Source organism: Rhinoraja longicauda, chromosome 40 (genome assembly GCF_053455715.1).
Source record: "Rhinoraja longicauda isolate Sanriku21f chromosome 40, sRhiLon1.1, whole genome shotgun sequence".
In the NCBI taxonomy this organism is placed as follows: Eukaryota; Metazoa; Chordata; class Chondrichthyes; order Rajiformes; family Arhynchobatidae; genus Rhinoraja; species Rhinoraja longicauda.
The window spans coordinates 8,218,810-8,241,279 of record NC_135992.1 but is presented as its reverse complement, the minus strand read 5'-3'; the positions used below and the strand labels follow the sequence as shown (position 1 = coordinate 8,241,279).

Here is a 22,470-nt window from a genome sequence, read left to right as displayed (position 1 = left end):
GTTTTTTAACTTCACCTTTAGTAAGCTCAAACATGTGGCCTCAGCTTTGCCAATACAATCCCTGTTGGGTAAAACCGGTTACAATCAGCCGACACCAACAGCATCTTGGTGAGCGTCACACAGAATCACAAGATCATGAATTTTGTTCCCCCACAAATTAACAGGTTTGCGGAACAGACTCTGTACAGGTAGTTAAAGGTGCATGAATTAACTTGGTTAAATGAGAACAGCACAGATATTGTGATTGAATATTAGAAGAGACTAATGATCATTGTCTGGCAAGGTGAAGTGTCGATGTATGGTGTAATGTGCCTCAGGGTCCAGGAGTTAATCTGAATAGAAAACATTGGGGTAAAACACAAACTAGTTCATTCAGTCGTCTTGTTTGTAACCAGACACACAGGTGAATAGTGTACGGGGGAACTTGCAGTTGCTGGCTTACACCAAAGATAGGCACAAAATGCCAGAGTAATTCAGCGGGATAGCATCTCTGGAGAGAAGGAAAGTGACATTTCAGGTCGAGACTGAGAGTCTTCAGACTGAGAGTCAGGGGAGAGGGAAACTGGAGAGAAATGGAATGGTCAGGTGTGAAAACGACAGATCGAAGCAAACATTGTGTAAGAAAATAACTGCAGATGCTGGTACAAATCGAAGGTATTTATTCACGAAACGCTGGAGTAACTCAGCAGGTCAGGCAGCATCTCAGGAGAGCAGGAATGGGCGACGTTTCAGGTCGAGACCCTTCTTCAGACTGAAGAAAGGTCTCGACCCGAAACTTCACCCAGTCCAATCAAAGCAAACATGGTCGTAGAGCTGGAGAAATCGCAAAAGTGGGGGCAGCGGGAGAGGGCATTGAGTTAGTTTACACGAGAGACTGTCAGACGCTCATTGATAGTGAGACGTTTTGAAGGGAACTTGGAGATCAAAGAAAACCAGCCCTGAAACTGAGTGTTCAAGTCTCTGACACGTTTTTTTCCCCAAGGGGAAAGTTTTAGAAATGGGGATTGAGGCAAAACGTGATTGGAAGCAGAGCATAGATGTGGTGGGACAGGGGATGGATATTAAAGAATTGGGGGAGTGGTGGGTGTGGGGAGTGAGGGACAGTGGAGTTAGACTCGAGCATATTAAAGGACATGAGCGTGAGGGTTAGTTAGACCATGGATTACCAGGGGTAATAGGTAAATGGTGTTCCCCTAAGTATAGTTGAATAGTTTGGAGAGCGTGAGGTTAGACTTGGTTGGATATTGATAGTGAGGGAAACAGTAGGGAACTTGGGATATTAAAGAGAATGGGAGATTGTTAGGGAAAATGGGATGGTCATTTTCTGGTTAAACTTATGATATTCCAAAAGCAATATATTTCAGATGCTGGAAATCAGAAATAACAACAGAACATGTTGGAGATACTCAATTGGTCAGGCAGCATCTGTGGAAAAACGAAACAGATTCAATGTTTTGGGTCCAAAACTCTTCATCAGTAGCAAAATAAGGGAGAAAATAGGTTAGTTTTAATTCCCTTTGTCTGATCCATTCACCAGCACCATCTCTGCAACTCATTTTCTCACTTTTCCAGTTCAGATCAAAGGACTTTGACTTGGAAAGTTAACTTAGTTCCACAATCCCAGAGACGAGTACAAACCCTACCATAATATCTGACGAGCTTAAGATCAGATTCATTAAATAATCTGGAATTAATTTTAAATAAGCTACTGTGCTGTCATAAAAAAGGAAATCTGCCTCCTCAAGAGTCTAGGAAGCCAAGGGTGTGTTATTGTCCCATGTCCCAGATAGAACAATGAAATTCTTACTTGCAGCAAGCACAACAAACTACCCAGTGATGGGGTACGTATGACCCTAAACTCACAGTGGTGTGTTGATTTTTAACCATCCTTTAAAAGGAACCAAAAAGCATTCAACTGTATAACTCTGGCTGTGTTAAAGCAGGTAGACCAGTTAGCATTGGCCCTGGATCCAAGTCAAGTTTATTTATCACATACACATACAAGATGTGCAGTGAAATGAAAGTTCACCCACAGTCCAGCAATAGAGCAATAAAAATAAGCAATTTCACACACAATCACAACCAACACAAAACAAAACAAAAAAAAAGAAACATCCATCACAGTGAGTCTCCTCCAGTCACCTCCTCACTGTGATGGAAGGCCAGAATGTCTTTTCTCTTCCCCTGCCGTCTTCTCCCGCGGTCAGGCTGTTGAAGTTGCCACGTTCCAGTCCGCGCCGGACGGTGAAAGGTCCGCGGCGGGCCGACCCAAACCCCGCGATCCGGGGTGGGCAAAGACGCCACCGCTGCATGTCGGGGCGGTCGTGGCTCCCGACATTGAAGACCCCGCCGGGCAGAGAAAATCCCGCCGCCTATTTCAGGCCGCGCCGGACGGTGAAAGGTCCGCAGCGGGCCGACCCAAGCCCCGCGACTCGGGGCGGGCGAAGACGTTGACGCTGCCGGAGCTCCCGATGTCAGCCCCCACCCAGGGCAGGGCCTGCGGGCTACCGATATCCACGGGGCCCGCGGCCGAAGAAGCCTCCGAAGGCGAGTCGCAGCCGCTCCCGCAGCGCCACCACAGCCTCCGAAGGCAGCCAGCTCCGCAGGTGGTGAGCCCGGTCCGCGGGTTCTGCAAACCAGAGCCCCAGGTGGTCCCAGTTGGAGGCCGCCAGCTCCAGGTGTTTGGCCGGTGGTAGGCCGCAGCGGGAACGGAGACTCCACCCAGAAAACAAAGGTCGCGTCTCCGTTCGGAAGAGACAATTTTACAGTTTTACAGTTCCACCCCCACCCCCCCCCCCCCCCCCCCCCCCCACACATAACACACAACCACAAAAAACACACATCACATCTAAACACTACAATTAAGACAAAAACCAACAAAAAACACAAACGGACTACAGGCAAGCCGCAGCTGATAGGGCAGATAGAACAATGAGAGTCTTACTTGCAGCAAGCACAACAAACTACCCAGTGATGGGGTATATATGACCCTAAACTCACAATGGTGTATTGATTTTTAACCATCCTTTAAAAGGAACCAAAAAGCATTCAACTGTATGACTCTGGCTGTGTTAAAGCAAGTAGACCAGTTAGCATTGGCCCTGGATCCAGACATGGCCAACCCAACCTTACAAAGTTCTCCTAATGAACTTCTGGGGACTAGTGCGGAACTTGGGGGAGCTGTGTCACAGACTTGTTAGTCTGCCATACTCGTTAAATTATTTAAAGATGCCATAAGCCAGATGTCTTCATCATAATCCCAGGGTGACTTTGTCCTACTGGAAAAACCAGAGCCAATAGAGGTGAAACACAGTGGTAGTGTGAGGAAATTCTCAACACCTTGAGGCACCAGGTCAAGCACAGGCACTGAAACCTGCCCATCATCCCATGTTCTCATAGTCCTTACACATAAGGAGTCCATTCAGCCTGTTGAGTCAATGCAATCTCATCAAAACTATTTTCCGACTTGATTTTCTTTGGATATACAGCATTGAAAAGGACCTTTAAGTCTGCACTGGCCCCACTATCATGCTTAATGATATAGACTAAGCACTGACCTGGCAGCTCAGAACTGGGCATTCACGAGACACTGAGAGCCATCAGCCGCAGCGGAATCGTACATTGTCACAATCTGTAACCTCATGTCTTGCTTACTGCAACAAGAGAGAATCTAACCGCCCATCCTTAACACTCAATTGCATGACTAAGATAAGGCAAGTTACGAGAGAGATTAGGCAAGCTAGGACTTGATCCCTTTGAACATGGGAGGCTAAGGGACAATCTTATAGTCATAGAGTGATACAGTGTGGAAACAGGCCCAACATATCCCAGCTGCACTAGTCCCACCTGCCTGCGTTTGGTCCTTAACCCTCCAAACTTGTCCTATCCATGTACCTGTCCAACTGTCTCTTAAATGTTGCAATAGTCCCAGCCTCAACCACCTCCTCTGGCAGCTTGTTCCACACACCCACCACCCTTTGTGTGAAGAAGTTACCTCTCAGATTCCTATTAAATCTTTTCCCCTTCACCTTGAACCTATGCCCTCTGGTCCTCGATTCATCTACTCTGGGCTGGAGAGTTCAGTTTGTGGTCTGTAGAACAACATGGCAGAATAACACCAGGCATAACCAACAACTGAGGCTACTACCTGGCACAGCTACGATACATGAACCCTGAAGAGAATAACAGCATGCAGAAACAGCTTGCAATACCACGACCAGCAGGCTGGAAACTCTGAAGACCTAACATCTCATTATAAACATGAGGAGGGAAACACTAAAAACAGCCAACAAGCAGAGGGGACTCCAAGAACAACCCCATCCTCAATAATCATGGAAGTAGTGCACAACTGTGAATGGCAAGCCTGAAAACATTTGTAGCCATTTTCAGCCAAGGAGTGAAGTGATTCCTCCTGAGGTTCCCACACTATTGGCCACTGGCCAATTCAATTCAATTCAAAGGTGTCAGGAGTTATGGGGAGAAGGCAGAAGACAATAGGTGTTAGGAGGGAGAGATAGATCGGCCACGATTGAATGGCACAGTAGACTTGATGGGCCGAGTGGCCTAATTCTGCTCCTTTCACCTATGAACTTCAAGTGAAATGGAATGTTGGCCTTCATAACAAGAGGAGTTGAGTATAGGAGCAAATAGGTCCTTCTGCAGTTGTACAGGGCCCTAGTGAGACCGCACCTGGAGTACTGTGTGCAGTTTTGGTCTCCAAATTTGAGGAAGGATATTCTTGCTATTGAGGGCGTGCAGCGTAGGTTTACTAGGTTAATTCCCGGAATGGCGGGACTGTCATATGTTGAAAGACTGGAGCGACTAGGCTTGTATACACTGGAATTTAGAAGGATGATCTTATCGAAACGTATAAGATTATTAAGGGGTTGGACACGTTAGAGGCAGGAAACATGTTCCCAATGTTGAGGGAGTGCAGAACAAGGGGCCACCGTTTAAGAATAAGGGGTAGGCCATTTAGAACTGAGATGAGGAAAAACTTTTTCAGTCAGAGAGTTGTGAATCTGTGGAATTCTCTGCCTCAGAAGGCAGTGGAGGCCAATTCTCTGAATGCATTTAAGAGAGAGCTGGATAGAGCTCTTAAGGATAGCGGAGTCAGGGGGTATGGGGAGAAGGCAGGAACGGGGTACTGATTGGGAATGATCAGCCATGATTACATTGAATGGCGGTGCTGGCTCGAAGGGCCGAATAGCCTCCTCCTGCACCTATTGTCTATTGTCTCTTGAAAACATCCAGAGAATTGGCCTTCATTGCCTTCTGTGGCAGAGAATTCCACAGATTCACAACTCTCTGGGCTCGCAGGCATTGGTGCCTGGAGCCACATCTCACACAAAGTTAGATGGTTATTGGAAGTAATCTAACGAGGAGTCCAAACCAGATCACACCGAGGAAGGGTCTCGACCCGAAGCGTCGCCCATTCCTTCTCCCCAGAGATGCTGCCTGTCCCGCTGAGTTACTCTAGCTTTTTGTGTCTCTTTGGTTTGAACCAGTACCTGCAGTCTCTTCTCACACATTCATTGACGTCTGCAAAGTGCCGATGTCAGCTCATTGTGTTGGTGGACCCTGCTCTATAAAACCGCGCTGGGAGCTGGGATTCACAACGCTCGGGGCCATGGCCACTCGCTGGGGCATCTGCAGCGCCGGGAGAATCTGCCACGACTTCATGGTGGCTCTGAAGACCCTCCCGGACACAGACCACCAGGTATAGAGAGGGGGGGGGGGGAGAGAGAGAGGGCAGAGATAGGGAGAGAAGAGGAGGGGAGGGAGGACGGGTGTGAGGGGGAGAGTTAGAGGAGAGAGAGGGGGAGCAGGGAGTGGGGATAGGGGGGAGTCAGGGAGGAAGAGAGTCAGAGGAGAGCAGAGAGAGAGAGAAAGAGAGAGAGAGAGAGAGAGTGAGTGGGGGGATAGCCAAAGGGGAGAACTGGAGGAGAGAGAAAGAGAGAAGGGGGAGAGGAAGAGGGAGTGAGGGTCAAGGGGGTGAGAGAACGAGAGAGAGTGAAGTGCTGGAGAGAGAGAGAGAGAGAGGGAGAGAGAGAGAGAGAGAGAGAGGAGAGAGGAAGTGAGGAGTCAAGACGGTGAGAGAACAAGAGAGAGAGAGAAGTGCTGGAGAGAGAGAGAGAGAGAGAGGGGAGGGAGAGTGAAGTGCTGGAGAGAGAGAGAGAGAGAGGGGAGGGAGAGTGAAGTGCTGGAGAGAGAGAGAGAGAGAGAGGGGAGGGAGAGTGAAGTGCTGGAGAGAGAGAGAGAGAGAGAGGGGAGGGAGAGTGAAGTGCTGGAGAGAGAGAGAGAGAGAGAGAGGAGGGAGAGTGAAGTGCTGGAGAGAGAGGAAGTAGGAGTGAGATTCAAGAGGGTGAGCTAGATAGCTAGAGCTAGATAAGAGAGAGCTAGATAGAGCTCTTAAGGATAGCGGAGTCAGGGGGTATGGGGAGAAGGCAGGAACGGGGTACTGATTGAGAGTGATCAGCCATGATCACATTGAATGGCGGTGCGTACAGGCTCGAAGGGCCGAATGGCCTCCTCCTGCACCTATTGTCTATTGGGTGAGAGAACGAGAGAGAGGGGAGAGAGGAAGAGGGAGTGAGTCAAGAGGGTGAGAGAGAGAGAGAGAGTGCTGGAGAGAGAGAGAGAGAGTGAAGTGGACAGGAGAACAGAGAGCGAGGGAGGCCAAGAGAGGAAACGAACATATAAACAGAAGAAGCGCCTCGTGGGGCAGAAGGAGCGAGCAGGAGGGAGTGGAAGAAATGCAGGGGGGGGGGAGGATAGACGGGACGGCGTGGGAGGGGTGGGGAATGCGTGGAGTGTGGGCTGGGGGCGAGTGATGGAACAAGTGAGGCAGGGGAGTGGGAGTTGGGGAGGGGACAGTGGTTCTTGGATTGGAGGTGGGGTTGAGCGGGGACGGGGGCTGGGGGAATAGCCCGGTATCGATCCACAGACCGAAGAAGGGTCTCCACCCGAAACATCCCCCATTCCTTCTCTCCAGAGTAGAGATGCTGCCTGTCCCGCTGAGTTGCTCCAGCACTCTGTGTCTATCCACCGTTCCCAGGTTGGTCTGTGGTTCTGTGTGTCCACGGGATATTTGGTGGGGAGGGGTGGCCAGGGGGGGGGAATACTTAGGTCCCTCTCTCACCTTTAACGTCCCCAGAGCCCAGTGAAGTCTTTGGTTGCAGAGTGTACACGTGGCGAAGGGGCTCGGAGACCGCTCTGGAGTCTCTGTCTCCACAGTATCTCATAGAAACATAGAAAATAGGTGCAGGAGTCGGCCATTCGAGCCTGCACCGCCATTCAATATGATCATGGCTGATCATCCAGCTCAGTAACCTGTACCTGCCTTCTCTCCATACCCCCCTGATCCCTTTAGCCACAAGGGCCACATCTAACTCCCTCTTAAATATAGCCAATGAACTGGCCTCAACTGCCTTCTGTGGCAGAGAATTCCACAGACTCACCACTCTCTGTGTGAAGAAATGTTTTCTCATCTCAGTCCTAAAAGACTTCCCCCTTATCCTTAAGCTGTGACCCCTGGTTCTGGACTTCCCCAACATCGGGAACAATCTTCCCGCATCTAGCCTGTCCAACCCCTTAATTTTATATGTGTGCTAAAGCTGTCTTGGACTGCGGCGTAGATTCTCCAGAGTGTGTGAGCGTCTCTCTGTGGGGCTGGCGTGGCTCTGTGTGTAAAGGCGAATGCTGGGAAAAGTCCATGAGTTTGGGAGTTATATGTGTTTTACCATATCACCCTCTGGATTAGACCTTCGGACGGGCATCTATGATCTGGTTTCCTTGTATCACTGAATTGATTGAAACACACTTCAGCCCACCAGGTCCACGCCGACCAGAGATCATCGCTCACAATAGTTCTACCTTATCCCACTTTCTCATCCACTCCCTCCACCCTCAGAGGTAAAACGTAGAAAATAGGTGCAGGAGGAGGCCATTTGGCCCGAGCCAGCACCGCCATTCATTGTGATCATCCACAATCAGTACCCCGTGCCCGCCTTCTCCCCATACCCCTTGATTCCACTAGCCCCTAGAACTCTCTCTAACTCTCTTTTAAATTCATCCGGTGAATTGGTAGCTTCATATAAAGGACAATTGATCTAGAAATCTGCGTGTCTTTGGATTGTGGTGGGAAACCGGAGCACCCGGAGAAAACCCACGAGGTCACGTGGAGAACGTACAAACTCCGTACAGCACCCGTAGCCAGCATCCAACCCGGGTCTCCAGTGCTGCAAGGCAGTAACTCTACTGCTGTGACACAGAGTGGTTGCTCCACAACTTTGTGTAAAACAGATTCTGCAGTTCCTTGTTGCTAAAAAAATTGTAAATTGTCCCTAATGTGTGTAGGATAGTGCTGGTGTGCAGGGATCACTGGTTGGGGCAGTCTCGGTGGGCCGAAGGCCCTGTTTCCGCGCTGTATCCCTAAGGTAAACTAAACGACATCTAACAATTAGACACTCTTGGCTCACTGCCAGCTAAAGGCGGTGACCGTGGAGGGCAGTAACTGAGCAGTTGCTGTAATGTTTTGTGTTGGAAGGAACTGCAGATGCTAGTTTACACCGAAGATAGATACAAAATGCTGGAGTAACTCAGCGGGACAGGCAGCATCTCTGGAGAGAAGAAATGGGTGACGTTTCAAGTGGAGACCCTTCTTCAGACTGATGTCAGGGGAGAGGGACATAGATAAGGAAGTGTAAGGTGTGAAAATAGGACAAAGGGAATGAAGTTCAAGGAAAATGTAGAATAGATCATGGTTAGCTGGGATTCCCCGAGTCCTATTTTCACACCTTCCACATCCTCAGTCAGAAGAAGGGTCTCGACCCAAAACGTCACCCATTCCTCCTCTCCAGAGATGCTGCCTGACCCGCTGAGTTACTCCAGCTTTTTGTGTCGATCTTCGGTTTAAACCAGCATCTGCAGTTCCTTCCTACACATTCTTATCTATGTATCTCCCTCTCCCCTGACATCAGTCTGAAGAAGGGTCTCGACCCAAAACATCACCCATTCGTTCCCTCCAGAGATGCTGCCTGTCCCACTGAGTTACCGCAAGGTCTTCTTCTCTTCCCCCAGGCTGTGGCCGTGGCCTCCCGTGACTCATCGCGAGCTCGCAACTTTGCAAAGCAGCATCAAATCCCCAAGTGCTACGGTTCCTACCAGGAGCTGGCGAATGATCCCAACGTGGGTAAGGACGACCGGGACCTCAGCAATCCCAGCAGATCTCACAGGCCCCAGGGGTTAGGTTGAGCATCTTGGGTTTTTCTCATTCAGCAGATATGGGAATTGCTTGGTAAGCCAGCATTTATTTACAGACTCGACCAAGTGGACCCGTTGGGCCCAACCCTCTCCTCCCCTCCCCCCCCCCCCCTCAAGCCCCCTTGTCCTCTCTCCCCACACCATCCCCCTCAACCCCCCTTGTCCTCTCTCCCCACACCATCCCCCTCAACCCCCCTCCCCACACCATCCCCCTCAACCCCCCTCCCCACACCATCCCCCTCAACCCCCCTCCCCACACCATCCCCCTCAACCCCCCTCCCCACACCATCCCCCTCAACCCCCCTCCCCACACCATCCCCCTCAACCCCCCTCCCCACACCATCCCCCTCAACCCCCCTCCCCACACCATCCCCCTCAACCCCCCTCCCCACACCATCCCCCTCAACCCCCCTCCCCAAACCATCCCCCTCAACCCCCCTCCCCACACCATCCCCCTCAACCCCCCTCCCCACACCATCCCCCTCAACCCCCCTCCCCACACCATCCCCCTCAACCCCCCTCCCCACACCATCCCCCTCCCCACACCATCCCCCTCAACCCCCCTCCCCACACCATCCCCCTCAACCCCCCTCCCCACACCATCCCCCTCAACCCCCCTCCCCACACCATCCCCCTCAACCCCCCTCCCCACACCATTCCCCTCAACCCCCCTTATCCTCCTCCCCACACCATCCCCCTCAACCCCCCTTATCCTCCTTCCTTCCACCCCCCCTCCCTAGGAGATAGATTTAAACTTTAAAATGTGAATAACTTAAAAAATATAACACCGATTTCAATGAACCATCTTCCACCAGCACAAAAGGGATGACGGTGAGTAAAGTAGGCCTAAAATTGCCGCGCTACCGTGTACCTTTTTGGCTGTAGTTCAGAAACAAACAAACAAGAGTTTTAGTGTATAGATTTGTACTGTGGGTGGGTGGAACACGCTGCCTGGGGTGGTGGTAGAAACAGACGCAATAGGATTTCAGATAGGCACACGGCTATGCAAGACCACGTGAAGATAGATGGGATTAGAAGGTAGAGGCGCTGTTCCTCCAATCTGCATTTGGCCTCACAGACAGTGGAGGAGGCCCAGGACAGAAAGGTTCGTGTGGGAATGGGAAGGGGAGTTAAACCCACAGGGGTTGCCAAACACTTTTAACTTCCCCTCCCATTCCCACACTAACCTTTCTGTCCTGGGCCTCCTCCACTGTCTGTGAGGCCAAATACAAATTGGAGGAACAGCGCATCATATTTTGCTTGGGCAGCTTACAACCCAGTGGTATGAATAATGAGTTCACTAGAAGTAACCCTTGCATTCTCTCTATCCTTCCTCCACCCTATTAGTCGTCCTGCTAGTTTCATTGTCGTCCTCCTTAGTTCACCGTTTGTATCCACTCATTATCACCTTCTCCACAGCCAACAATGGACCATTGTGGGCTCCACCTTTATTTGATCACCATTGCTGGCTTTGATTTGTTCTCTTCATACTTTTCATTCATTTTCTCTGTGTACCTTTTCATATCTTTTGTCTTCCTCTCCCCTGACCCTCAGTCTGAAGCAGGGTCTCGCCCCAAGACGTCACCTATTCCTTTTCTCCAGAGATGCTGTCTGACCCGCTGAGTCCCTCCAGCATTTTGTGCCTATATTTGGGGTTAGTTAAAAGCCTGTATCATAGTCAGTACAGGCAATGTGGGCTGAAGGGCCTGTTCCAGTGCTGTTCTATGTTTTCTTGTATATCCATAACTGTGCGCTCCTTGAGAGACATGGATGAAGAGTTACCTTGATGAAGAGCTCCAATTTCCGTGCTGTCTGACTCCATGGCATAATATTCCACAAGGTCACAGTGAATTCCTTCTCTGGCAGACATCGTCTATGTGGGGACCATTAACCCCCAGCACCTGAAGGTGGCCCTGCTTATGCTGCAGGCGGGCAAGAATGTCCTCTGTGAGAAGCCCATGGCCATGAATCTGAAGGAGGTCCAACAACTCATCTGTGCAGCCCGGAAATGCAATCTCTTCCTCATGGAGGTGAGTGCACTAGCCACAGCCCCTCAAAAACCACCACAGACGAGGTGGGAGCTTAGTTTAGAGATCTAGCGCGGAAACCGGCCTCTCGACCCTCCGAGTCCTCACTGACCAACGATCCCCGACACTAAAACTCTTCTACATACTGGGAACAATTTACAATTGTACTAAAACCAATTAAACTGCAAACCTTGAAGTGCAGGTGGAAACTGGAGCACCAACACAGGTCATTTGAGTAACTGGAAGTTCAATAATTTCCCATTTCTTGTGTCTGGCACTCACTAACAAAGCAGGAATTAGAAATAGAGTAAAACTATCTCTATATTATCCCATCATCCATTCCCATTGTTGGTATACCAAGGGTAGATAAATGACATAGCTTCCTGCCAAAACAAAAAATGCAACATGGGTTAGATTAAACTGCCCACTGCTCCCTCGAGTAAAATAATTAAGTTCTGTGTCGGCAACATCCTAAACATATTGTAAATGCCTGCCCTGCCGATTTACGTTTGCAGAGATGCTGCCTGTCCCGCAGAGTTACTCCAGCATTTTGTGTCAATCTTCGGTGTAAACCAGCATCTGCAGTTCCTTCCTACACAAATGATCATACAAAACTACTTTGTAGATTAGATTCCAGAATGTCAGAAATTAAGGGGGGGGTGGGGAGTGTCAGCAGATTCAAATTTCTGGGCATTAACATCTCGAATGACCTGTGATGGGCTCAGCACATAGAACTAGTCCTGAAGGAGGTTCACCGACACTTCTACTTTCTTAGAAGTTTAAAGGAAGGTCAACAAATACCCAAACTTCTTCAGATGTACTGTAGGAATCCTGACTGGATGCATCCTATCCTAGTACAGCAATTCCAATGCATAGGATCGCCAGAGACAACAGAGTGGTTATCTACATGAGGCGCTGCCTCAAGAAGGCGATATCCATTATCAAGGATTCCTTCTATCCAGGCCATGCCCTCTTCTCGCTGTTACCGACAAGCAGGAGGTACAGAGGCTTGAGATCCCACACACTTAAGTTCAAGGACACCAGTTTCCCTAAGCAATCAGGTTCTTGAACCAACCTTCATAACCTTAATCCTACCTCAGCAATGGAACAATAGACCATCTCTTGAACTACCGTGGACTAGTTTTCTAATTGTATTTCACAGTAATGATTTTGTTTTTTAGTCTTTTCTTTTGAATTTACATACAATTTATGAGTAATTTATGTTTTTGTGTGGTGTCCGAATCTATATGCTTGCGAATCTGCTACAAGCAAGATTTTTATTGACTCTGTACCTCTGACAACATCAATTTGCATATGACAATAAACTGGACTTCTCAAGACACTCAAGACTATGGCATTGGGATCTGGAGCCATGCATGGCTGCAGGTTGCGATTCAAATGCTAAAGTAAATTTGACTCATTAAAACAAGGTCACAGGCTTAAATTTTGAGAAATGCATTACACCTTCCTGACACGGGTCATTTGAGTTTTGTCCGTCATGTTCACAGGGTCTTTGGACACGGTTCTTCCCGGTCTCGGGCAAGATTCGGCATCTACTGTCTATCAATAATGTTGGGGAGATTAAAATGGTGAGAGCAGAGTTTGGCACGTGGATGCTGGGAACACCACGACTGGTGGAGAAGGAGTTGGGTGGAGGAGTTCTCTTGGACATCGGCTGCTACTGTCTACAGTTTGTCTGCATGGTGTTCAATGGAGAGAAGCCAGACTCTGTTCACGCTACAGGATTCCTCACGGAAAAAGGCAAGTGTGCAATGGGCCACTCTACAAAGAGTAGTTCAAAGCAAGCTCTTCCAAAAGCAAAAATACTCTCCCTTCCTCTATTCATATCGCTCCGAATCTCTCATTCCTTGCTCTCCGTAGTGAAACTATAGAGTTTATCTGTTCACTGGGAGCAAGCTTCCTGATGCCATCTTTCCTCTTGTATCGCTGCAGGTGTTGACGAAACAGTGACCGTCATAATAAAGTACTCCAGAAATCGCATGGCCATAGTAACTGTAACTATGGCATCACAGCTTCCCAACCAGGCAATCATCATTGGTACAAACGGCACAATCACGGTAACTCACTATACCCTTATACGGTGTACAACACCATTCCTTGCTTTTGATAATGGATCCGTGTTGCTCCTACCCAAAACTGACTGTTGAGATTTGATGTTCTTTTCCCCTGAGATCATTAGGCTCAAAGTTCACTCTGTCGGACAGTTTTAGTCAGCAGCCGGACAGATGAATGCAATAGAGTGCTACAGTGTGGAAACAGGCCCTTCGGCCAACATGTCCCAGCTACACTGGTAGGCCCTTCGGCCAGCATTTCCCAACTACACCTGCCAGCATTTGGTCCACATCCCTCCAAACCTGTCCTATCCACGTACCTGTCTGTTTCTTAAATGTTGGGATAATCCCTGCCTCAACTACCTCCTCTGGCAGCTTGTTGCGTACATCCACCACCCTTTGTATGAAAAATGTTACCCCTCAGATTCCATTAAATCTTTTCCCCTTCACCTTAAACCTATGTCCGCTGGTCCTTGATTCACCTACTCTGGGCAAGAGACTGTGCATCTACCTGATCTATTCCTCTGTAAGAAAAAAAACTGCAGATGCTGGTTTAAATCGAAGGTAGACAAAATGCTGGAGTAACTCAGCGGGTCAGGCAGCATCTCTGGAGAGAAGGAATGGGTGACGTTTCGGGTCGAGACCCTTCTTCAGTCTGAAGAAGGGTCTCAACCCGAAACCTATTCCTTCGCTCCAGAGATGCTGCCTGATCCCGCTGAATTACTCCAGCATTTTGTGATCTATTCCTCTCATGATCTTATGCATCTCTGTAAGACCACCCCTCAACCTTCTGCACTCCAAGGAATAGAGTTCCAGCCCACACAACCTAATTAGTAATTACCAACTTGCATGTAGTCCCCAGTTTACGAACGAATGACTTATGTACAGCCTGTTGATACAACCAAACGTTTGGGAGACCTGCGGGATGAATTTGCCAACTGCTGTGGGGCTGCAAGTGACTGTTCCTGACACCAACTGAATTTTGCCACCTTGAACCCAGGAACAATATTTTTTTTAGATTTAGATTTTTTAGATTTAGATATACAGCGCGGAAACAGGCCCTTCGGCCCACCGAGTTCGCGCCGCCCAGCAATCCCCGCACATTAACACTATCCTACACACACTAGGCACAATTTTTTACATTTACCCAGTCAATTAACCTACAAACCTGTACGTCTTTGGAGTGTGGGAGGAAACCGAAGATCTCGGAGAAAACCCACGCAGGTCACCGGGAGAACGTACAAACTCCGTACAGACGGCGCCCGTAGTCAGGATCGAAACGGAGTCTCCAGCGGTGCATTCGCTGTAAGGCAGCAACGCTACCGCTGTGCCACCGTACCCATGTTAACATTCTCGTTAACACTTTTACTTCAGGGATACAGTGCGGAAACTGGCCATTCAGCCCATAGGGTTTTCACTGACTAGCGATCACCCTATACACTAGCGCTATCCTACACACTAAGGACATTTAACAATTAACAGAAGCCAATTAAACAACCTTGGAATGTGGGATCACATGGAGAAAATCCACGCAGTCACAGGGAGGATGTACAAACTCCATACAGGCAGCACCCGTAGTCAGGATCGAACCCGGGTCTCTGCCGCTGTAAGGCAACAACTCTACCGCTGTGCCATTGGGCCGCCAGAACACTTTGTGACTCCTATCTAGAGAAATGGGCCAGTGCTAACAATCAGATAGCGCAGAAACAGGCTAACCATCAAACACCTATCCATACAAAACTAATTTATAAACGGTCAACCCTCGGCCTCCTCTACCACAGGAGAAAAAGATCAAGCTTCTCCTTTCAATGCAAACTCTGCATGTAACAAGATGTCCCAACACCTTTACTCAGTACCCTGACCAATTGTCGTCTTCAACACCCTATCGGTCTGTTGCCACATTTATGAAACTATGGACCTGCACCCCTCGTGTCCTGTTCTACAACAGTCCCCAGGGCTCTATAGTTTACCATGCAAGCCCTGTCCAGGTTTATCCTACCCAAGTACAACAGCTCGCATTTACCCGAATCTGCCACTTCTTGCCCAAGTTCATCATGATCCCATTGTAACTGTAAATCACCCTCTTTGCTGTTCACAATACCACCAATTTTAGTGTCATCCACAAATTTTCCAACCATACCATCAATGTTCACAATCTAATTATCAATATAAATACCAAACAATAGTGGACCCAGCTCCAATCTCTGTGGTACACCGTAAACACAGACAAGAAATATTAATTTAACATCTCATCCAAATGGACTCATTGATCTTTCAGTGCAATCACCTCATTTATATTGTGTGAACAGAACTTCACAAAATACCCCAGCTGTGGCGTTAGCAGTGTTTCAGAGTTGTCTCAAGGCCTCCATAATTTTATGCGATGTCCTAGCTAATGAAGTCATGGTCATACAGAACAGAAATGATACCTTCTTCACCAACTTCTCTACCTGTACTGCCACCTTGAGGCATCTTTGGACATCTCTGTGGTACACCCAATGTTCCCCAAGGTCCTACCATTCATGGTATATGCCCTATCCTTATTTAACATTCCAAAATGTAACTCCAAATGAAATTCTGTAATCCACACAATATGAACGAGGTGATTGCACTGAAGAAGGTGCAGAGGAGATTCACCAGGATGTTGAAGGTAGAGGAGGCAGGTATTCTCACCATATTCTCCTGCAGGATGTGGGAGAACAGGGAGACATCCAATGACTCTGACTGTACGCATGGAAAGATAGACACAAAAAGCTGGAGTAACTCAGCGAGACATGCAGCAACTTTGGAGAGAAGGAATGGGTGGAGTTTCGGGTCGAGACCCTTCTTCTCAACCTGAAACGTCACCCATTCCTTCTCTCCAGAGATGCTGCCTGCCCCGCTGAGTGACTCCAGCTTTTTGTGTCTATCTTCGGTTTAAACCAGCATCTACAGTTCCTTCCTGTACACAGCCACGAAAAGGGTGTTCAGTGATTGCTGACACATTGAGTGGCTGGTGTTGCAGTTGAATTCGCTCAGGAACATCTGTGATGCTGAAAGAGTACCAGCAGCCAGGTCTGTGCCACAACTGGACATGGCCAAATGGCTAGCTTACATGGGCATCTTGGTAGGCATGGATGGATTGGGTCAAAGGATTCATTTCTGCTCTGTATGACCATGACTTCAGTTTGGTCTAAGCAATGTTTTATACAATGTTGGGAATGGTACATCTTGTGCTCTGACATTTATGTGTTGTTCCAAGGTACCAGGGCACATGTGGTGTCCCACAAGCCTTATGGTCAATGGAGACAGAGAGGAGTTCCCACTGCCAACTCCATCTCAGCCCCTCAACTTCACCAACAGTACTGGCCTACGGTACGAGGCCGAGGAAGTACGGCAGTGTCTTAAGAAAGGTAACGGAGCATTTGCCAAATACCGCTTGCCAATGCCACTAAACACGCCGCACATCCTGTTGGATGCCCAGCACACAAACACTGCCCTGTCAACCATAGGGAGGCATTCATTGATTTAACAGGACACTTCTCCAGTGGGTTGAAATAATTGGGGGGGGGGGGGTGGAGAAGAGAGGAGGGATAAAAAAAAAGGGATAATATGAATCAAAGCTTCAATATTACTGACCCACCACATTATAGAGAGAACCTTGCCCATTTTTACTGAACTACCAGATTCATATTGCGTTCCTGGTTTCGGTGCGAGTTTGTAAAACGAACCACGTGTACAAGATATTTTGAGAGTAACTGTGTTTCTGTTGCATTACTTGCAGGACTGAAGGAATGCCCCCAGCTGACACTGGCTGACAGCGAGCTGATCATGAGCATTCTAGACGAGGCTCGGCAGCAGATTGGGGTTGTCTACTGTCAGGATACAGCTTGAGGGCAAGAACTCAGCAGAGTAAAAAGCGCGTTTTGAGTCACCAACTGTATTGGGACCGGTGCACACACAGACACCACTATAAACAGTCACACGTCCTTCATGCAGAATTTTGTTGCAACGCTACTCTGAAGACGGCAAATCCCCTGGTAGCAGCATTGCTTCAAAGATGTAAAGTTGTATAGAGAGATATCAAGTATGACCTGAAGATTGAATTCACCACAATAAACTGCAGCAAACATGCGAGCACTGTGCTGATTTGATCACCAATCACCGCATCTCACAAACAGCTCAGGAAATCGAGAGATGGATCCCAATCTTTTCCCCCATCACTACCAGCGTCTGGTGCTTCAATGAAATACTGGCAACATGTGGCATTTTCTCATAAAGGCTTTATTGTAGATGATTCACATTTTTACAGACGCCCTTAAAATTTCTGGAACTGTTTCTTGGCTCCCGCAGCCTTGGTGACTTTGAGGACGTTGAAACGCACTGTCTTACTGAGGGGTCGGCACTCCCCAACAGTCACACTGTCTCCATTCTGCACATCCCTGGAACAAGCGACAAAGCAGTCAGACCAGAGCATTCTGCCAATGAACACACCTAGCCCTGTTCAATTACACGAAAGCTCAATATCAGGACAAAGCAAACTGTAAACTGGCTCACTGGATAAATCATAAGCTCATACCAGCAGGATCACCAGACAGGAATCAGGAATTACATCCATTGCATTTCTTCCCCAATCCATAGACTCTTCAGATGCTAATCTCCCCAAAAGCCTTCAAACTCAACATTCACATTACTAAGGTTAAAAAAATAAATTGCTGAGTAAACTTAGTGGGCCAGACCATCCATGGAAAGGATTCTGATGAAGAGCCTCAACCCAAAATGTCACCTATTCCTTTTCTCCAGAGATGCCGCCTGACCCACTCAGTTTACTCAGCAATTTGTTACTCCAGCATTTTGTGTCTATCTGCAGAGAAACATTAAGCTCAGACAACTCATACCGAGTTTCTTTGCTCAAGACTCCAGCATTTGCAGTCTTTTGTGTTTCTATTCCTATCATCACCCTTTTGATGATTAGGTTACTCCAGTTCCCACATTACAAGTCTACAAACCTTTGGTGCAAAATTAAGTGTAGGGGCGAGGAGAGAAAAATTAAAAAGAAGCCTTTAAGTTTCAGCTGACAGACCTTTTGGTTAATTGCACTGCAGGATGCAACCAGAATCAAAAAGGCTGATCCCAACATTAAGCCAGTTTGTGGAATGAGCAGATTCCATTCAGACTTGGTTTTCCCTGCTTCCGTCAACAGCACTGTAAAAGAAATGCAGATCTGGGAAGCAACAGGGGTGGAATGCACAGTGCTTGGGTTAACACCAGCATCCCCCCCCCCCCTAAATGTCTGCCGACTAGTTCTCTCTCCTCTAAACAAAAGTATGACCATAAAACAGAAGCAGTAATTGTGCACAGTACAACCAGACAAATATGAGATTACCTGAAGCAAGGGGACAGGTGCACAGACATGTTCTTGTGTCGCTTCTCAAAGCGGTTGTATTTCCTGATGTAGTGCAGGTAGTCTCTGCGAATAACAATGGTCCGTTGCATCTTCATCTTAGTGACAACACCTGGCAAAGTAGGAGATAATGGGTAAAACATCCTTAGAGTCACACCATGTATTACAGAGACCAAGAGTATTTAGTGACTGAAACGTGGGATACAGTCTAGAATCACAACTAGAACTACAACAGGTCGCAGCCTCAGACTTTTCTCCTTCACCAACCCCCAAGCTGGAGTGCAATCACTAAACACAACCCTCTTCTCCAACTACACCAACCGTTATTTGTGATGATGCAACAGTTAAAGCTCCAGACTGGTTTCCAACAAGAGGAACTTAAAAACCCAAATAACCCTGACAACATAACATTCCCACAAAAGGAATTAAAAGCCAATATACAGCATCGAGTTTGGTATTTGCTCTCTTGGACAGGGCTAGTCTTTCCACTTGCTTATTTCCATCCCCCATAGTTAATGAGCAAAAGCAACCCCTCAGCACAAGATGTGGATGCAAGGAACGACAGATGCTGATTTCCCTGTACTGGAATAACTCAGCAGATCAGGCAGTATCTCTGGAGAACAAGGATAGGTGACATTTCAGTTTGGAACCCTTCTTCAGACACTCAGCACCAAAACAGATATCTGGGTGACACAACGTGGTATCACCATACCAGAGTCTGCTGGAAAGCACTAAGGTACCCTCCAACCAATCCAAATGACCATCATTGCAAGCAGTTTTCTAACCCCACCCAAAGTGCAGTATGGTCCTCACCGGATGTCCTCAATGGTTGAGATCCTGCAGTGAAGGATCGAGAATTAAACCAATCCACAGCCAGGGTCAAATTAATTCTCACACACATCTTACATATCAACTGTTCCATTTCAGATCCGGTACAGTGCCATTTCATACACCCACATACACATATTACAAAATAGCTTTAACCAAATTTTCACCCTACCTGTCAGGATGCGACCTCGAATAGACACATTCCCAGTAAATGGACACTTCTTGTCAATGTAAGTTCCATCAATGGCCTAGGAGACAAAGGAACATGCAATACACATAACTTATCCATGTTCTCCACAGATGCTGCCTGACCCGCTGAGTTACTCCAGCACTCTGTGTCTGACTTCAAAGAAGTAATTGAGACCAGACCAGGTGCGAGAATTTAGAACGAGCGTTTACGCCCAGAGTATTGATCCTAGTGCTACTTCTAGCGCAAGAGTGTGCACAGCACGGGCCGCATCAGTGAAGCCATTAGGCGGAGTCTTCATCATCTCGGTGAGACTCGGAAGACCATCGTGAGAAATACCATCATCTGCAGCCCGGCACCTCTCATTGATCCCCCTCGGGGAGACCGCGACTCACTCCCCGATCGGAGACCGGCATCAGCACCGCCACAGACCGACCCACCCCACCGACCAAGTCCCCGGCCTCACCTCCCGGGGAGTCTTGAAACCCAGGCCCACATTGCGGTGGTAGCGCGGCAGCTTCTCCTTGGCGCCCTCGGCCGCCAACACACGCTTCTTGTTCTGGAAGACGGTCGGTTGCTTCTGGTAGGCGCGCTCGGTCTGTGTGTGGAGGGGAAGCAGGAGAAAGTCAGCGGCCTGAGAAGCTCGGCAACAGCCCTTGGCCCTGCACTCCGCCCCGACCCCATACACCCACCCGGCCCGGCCCCCTTGGCCCTGCACTCCGCTCCGACCCCATACACCCACCCGGCCCCCTTGGCCCTGCACTCCGCCCCGACCCCATACACCCACCCGGCCCGGCCCCCTTGGCCCTGCACTCCGCCCCGACCCCATACACCCACCCGGCCCGGCCCCCTTGGCCCTGCACTCCGCTCCGACCCCATACACCCACCCGGCCCGGCCCCCTTGGCTCTGCACTCCGCTCCGACCCCATACACCCACCCGGCCCGGCCCCCTTGGCCCTGCACTCCGCTCCGACCCCATACACCCACCCGGCCCCCTTGGCCCTGCACTCCGCCCCGACCCCATACACCCACCCGGCCCGGCCCCCTTGGCCCTGCACTCCGCTCCGACCCCATACACCCACCCGGCCCCCTTGGCTCTGCACTCCGCCCCGATCCCATACACCCACCTGGCCCCCATCACCACACTGACTGTCCCAGGCCCGGCCCCCGGCCCCATACACAGCGCCCCGGCCTCGGCTACAGCCCAGGCCCCACAGTCCGCGACATCCCAGGCCCTACACTCCGCCCCGACCTCGGCTACAGCCTTGCCCCCCATACACTGCCCCGGCCTCGGGTACAGCCCAGCCCCCGCACTGCACCCCCGGCCTCGGGTACAGCCCAGGCCCCCCATGTCACTGCCCCGGCCTCGGGTACAGCCCAGCCCAGGCGCCACCCGCAGCCTTGGCTGGATCACCATCCACAGTCTCAGGCCCGGGGTCCGACCCAAGATACCGTCCCGTCCCCCCCGGCCTTGGCCACAGGCTCAGCTCCAGCCCCATACACCGCCCCGGCCCCACACACAGCTCCGGTCCCGCACACCTTCCCTCCCAGCCCCTCCCAGCCCCTCCATCCCCAGGCCCAGGCAGGTCCCCAGTACCTGGTTGTCCGCCATCTCGGCCGCCGCGCGTTGACGAAAGAGAGGGCAGGCTGGCCACGGGGTCGCTTAAGCGCCGCTGCACGGAAGGAAATGACGTCAAGTGTGGGCGGAAGTCCTTATTGATCTGTTGGAGTTGAGGCAGATTGGGCGCCGCCATGTTGTCTGCCCCGCTGTGTGGCACACGAGTCAAGTAGACCCTGCGCCATGCAGAAGACCTCCCAATTATCATCATCGAGGGCATTCCATTCAATTCGATTTACCAGCTACCAAGACAAATATGTATAGCAATTCATTCTTCCCTCGCACAATTAAAGCATGGAATAGTCTTCAATTAAAGCATGGAATAGGACGCTGTTCATTGATTTTAGTTCAGCTTTCAATACAATAGTCCCCACCAGACCTGCTGAGAAGCTGCTGAAACTGGGGCTGAACACTCCCCTGTGTGCCTGGGTCCTGGACTTTCTCACCGCCAGGCCCCAAGTGGTCAAGATGGGGAGACATACATCTAACCCCCTCACCCTGAACACAGGATCCCCCCAGGGTTGCGTCCTTAGCCCCCTACTGTACCCCCTATACACACATGACTGTGTGGCCAGGTTCAGCTCCAACTCCATCATCAAGTTTGCTGATGACACTGGTGGTGGGCCTGATCTCCAATAACGATGAGAAGGCCTATCGGGAAGAGGTGGCTGATCTGGCACTCTGGTGTCAGGACAGCAGCCTCCTCTTGAATGTCACAAAAACTAAGGAGCTGTTTGTGAACTTTAGAAGGGCTCAACATCCGAGGACATACACGCCACTGGAGATAAATGGGATTACTGTGGATAGGGTGAGCAGCTTTAAATACCTGGGAGTCCACATCACAGAGGATCTGACATGGGCAACACACATTGCCGCACTGGTGGGTAAGGCAAGGCAGCGCCTTTACCACCTCAGACAGCTGAGGAAATTCAGAGTTTCTCTGAGGATCCTTCAGTGCTTCTATTCTGGGGCTGTAGAAAGCATCTTGTCCGGCAACATCTCAATCTGGTTTGGGAACAGCTCTGCCCAGGACAGGAAGGCTCTGCGGTGAGTGGTGCGTTCGGCTGAACGCACAATGGGAACTACACTCG

At 49.6% G+C, this 22,470-nt stretch overlaps 2 protein-coding genes and 1 non-coding gene across 3 annotated transcripts; 1 reads left to right on the top strand and 2 right to left on the bottom strand.

Annotated features, from left to right (window-relative positions):
- Nucleotides 1-5,629: 5,629 nt before the first annotated feature.
- Nucleotides 5,630-17,301, top strand: LOC144611469 (trans-1,2-dihydrobenzene-1,2-diol dehydrogenase-like). Its single transcript, XM_078430591.1, has 7 exons — nt 5,630-5,719; nt 9,082-9,193; nt 11,131-11,294; nt 12,800-13,052; nt 13,245-13,369; nt 16,605-16,755; nt 17,127-17,301. Exons 1-7 carry the CDS (start codon nt 5,630-5,632, stop codon nt 17,234-17,236), a joined length of 1,005 nt encoding a protein of 334 aa, XP_078286717.1. The 3' UTR covers nt 17,237-17,301.
- Nucleotides 17,302-17,605: 304 nt separating this feature from the next.
- Nucleotides 17,606-21,497, bottom strand: rps11 (ribosomal protein S11). The gene is made up of 5 exons (XM_078430345.1): nt 21,359-21,497; nt 20,228-20,359; nt 19,747-19,822; nt 18,729-18,858; nt 17,606-17,784 (listed from the first exon to the last, which is right to left on the bottom strand). The coding sequence occupies exons 1-5, from the start codon at nt 21,371-21,373 to the stop codon at nt 17,661-17,663; spliced, it is 477 nt and encodes a 158-aa protein (XP_078286471.1). The 5' UTR covers nt 21,374-21,497; the 3' UTR covers nt 17,606-17,660.
- Nucleotides 20,025-20,111, bottom strand: LOC144611642 (small nucleolar RNA SNORD35). Its single transcript, XR_013549560.1, has one exon. It is a non-coding gene; the product is annotated as a small nucleolar RNA SNORD35 (small nucleolar RNA).
- Nucleotides 21,498-22,470: the final 973 nt, after the last annotated feature.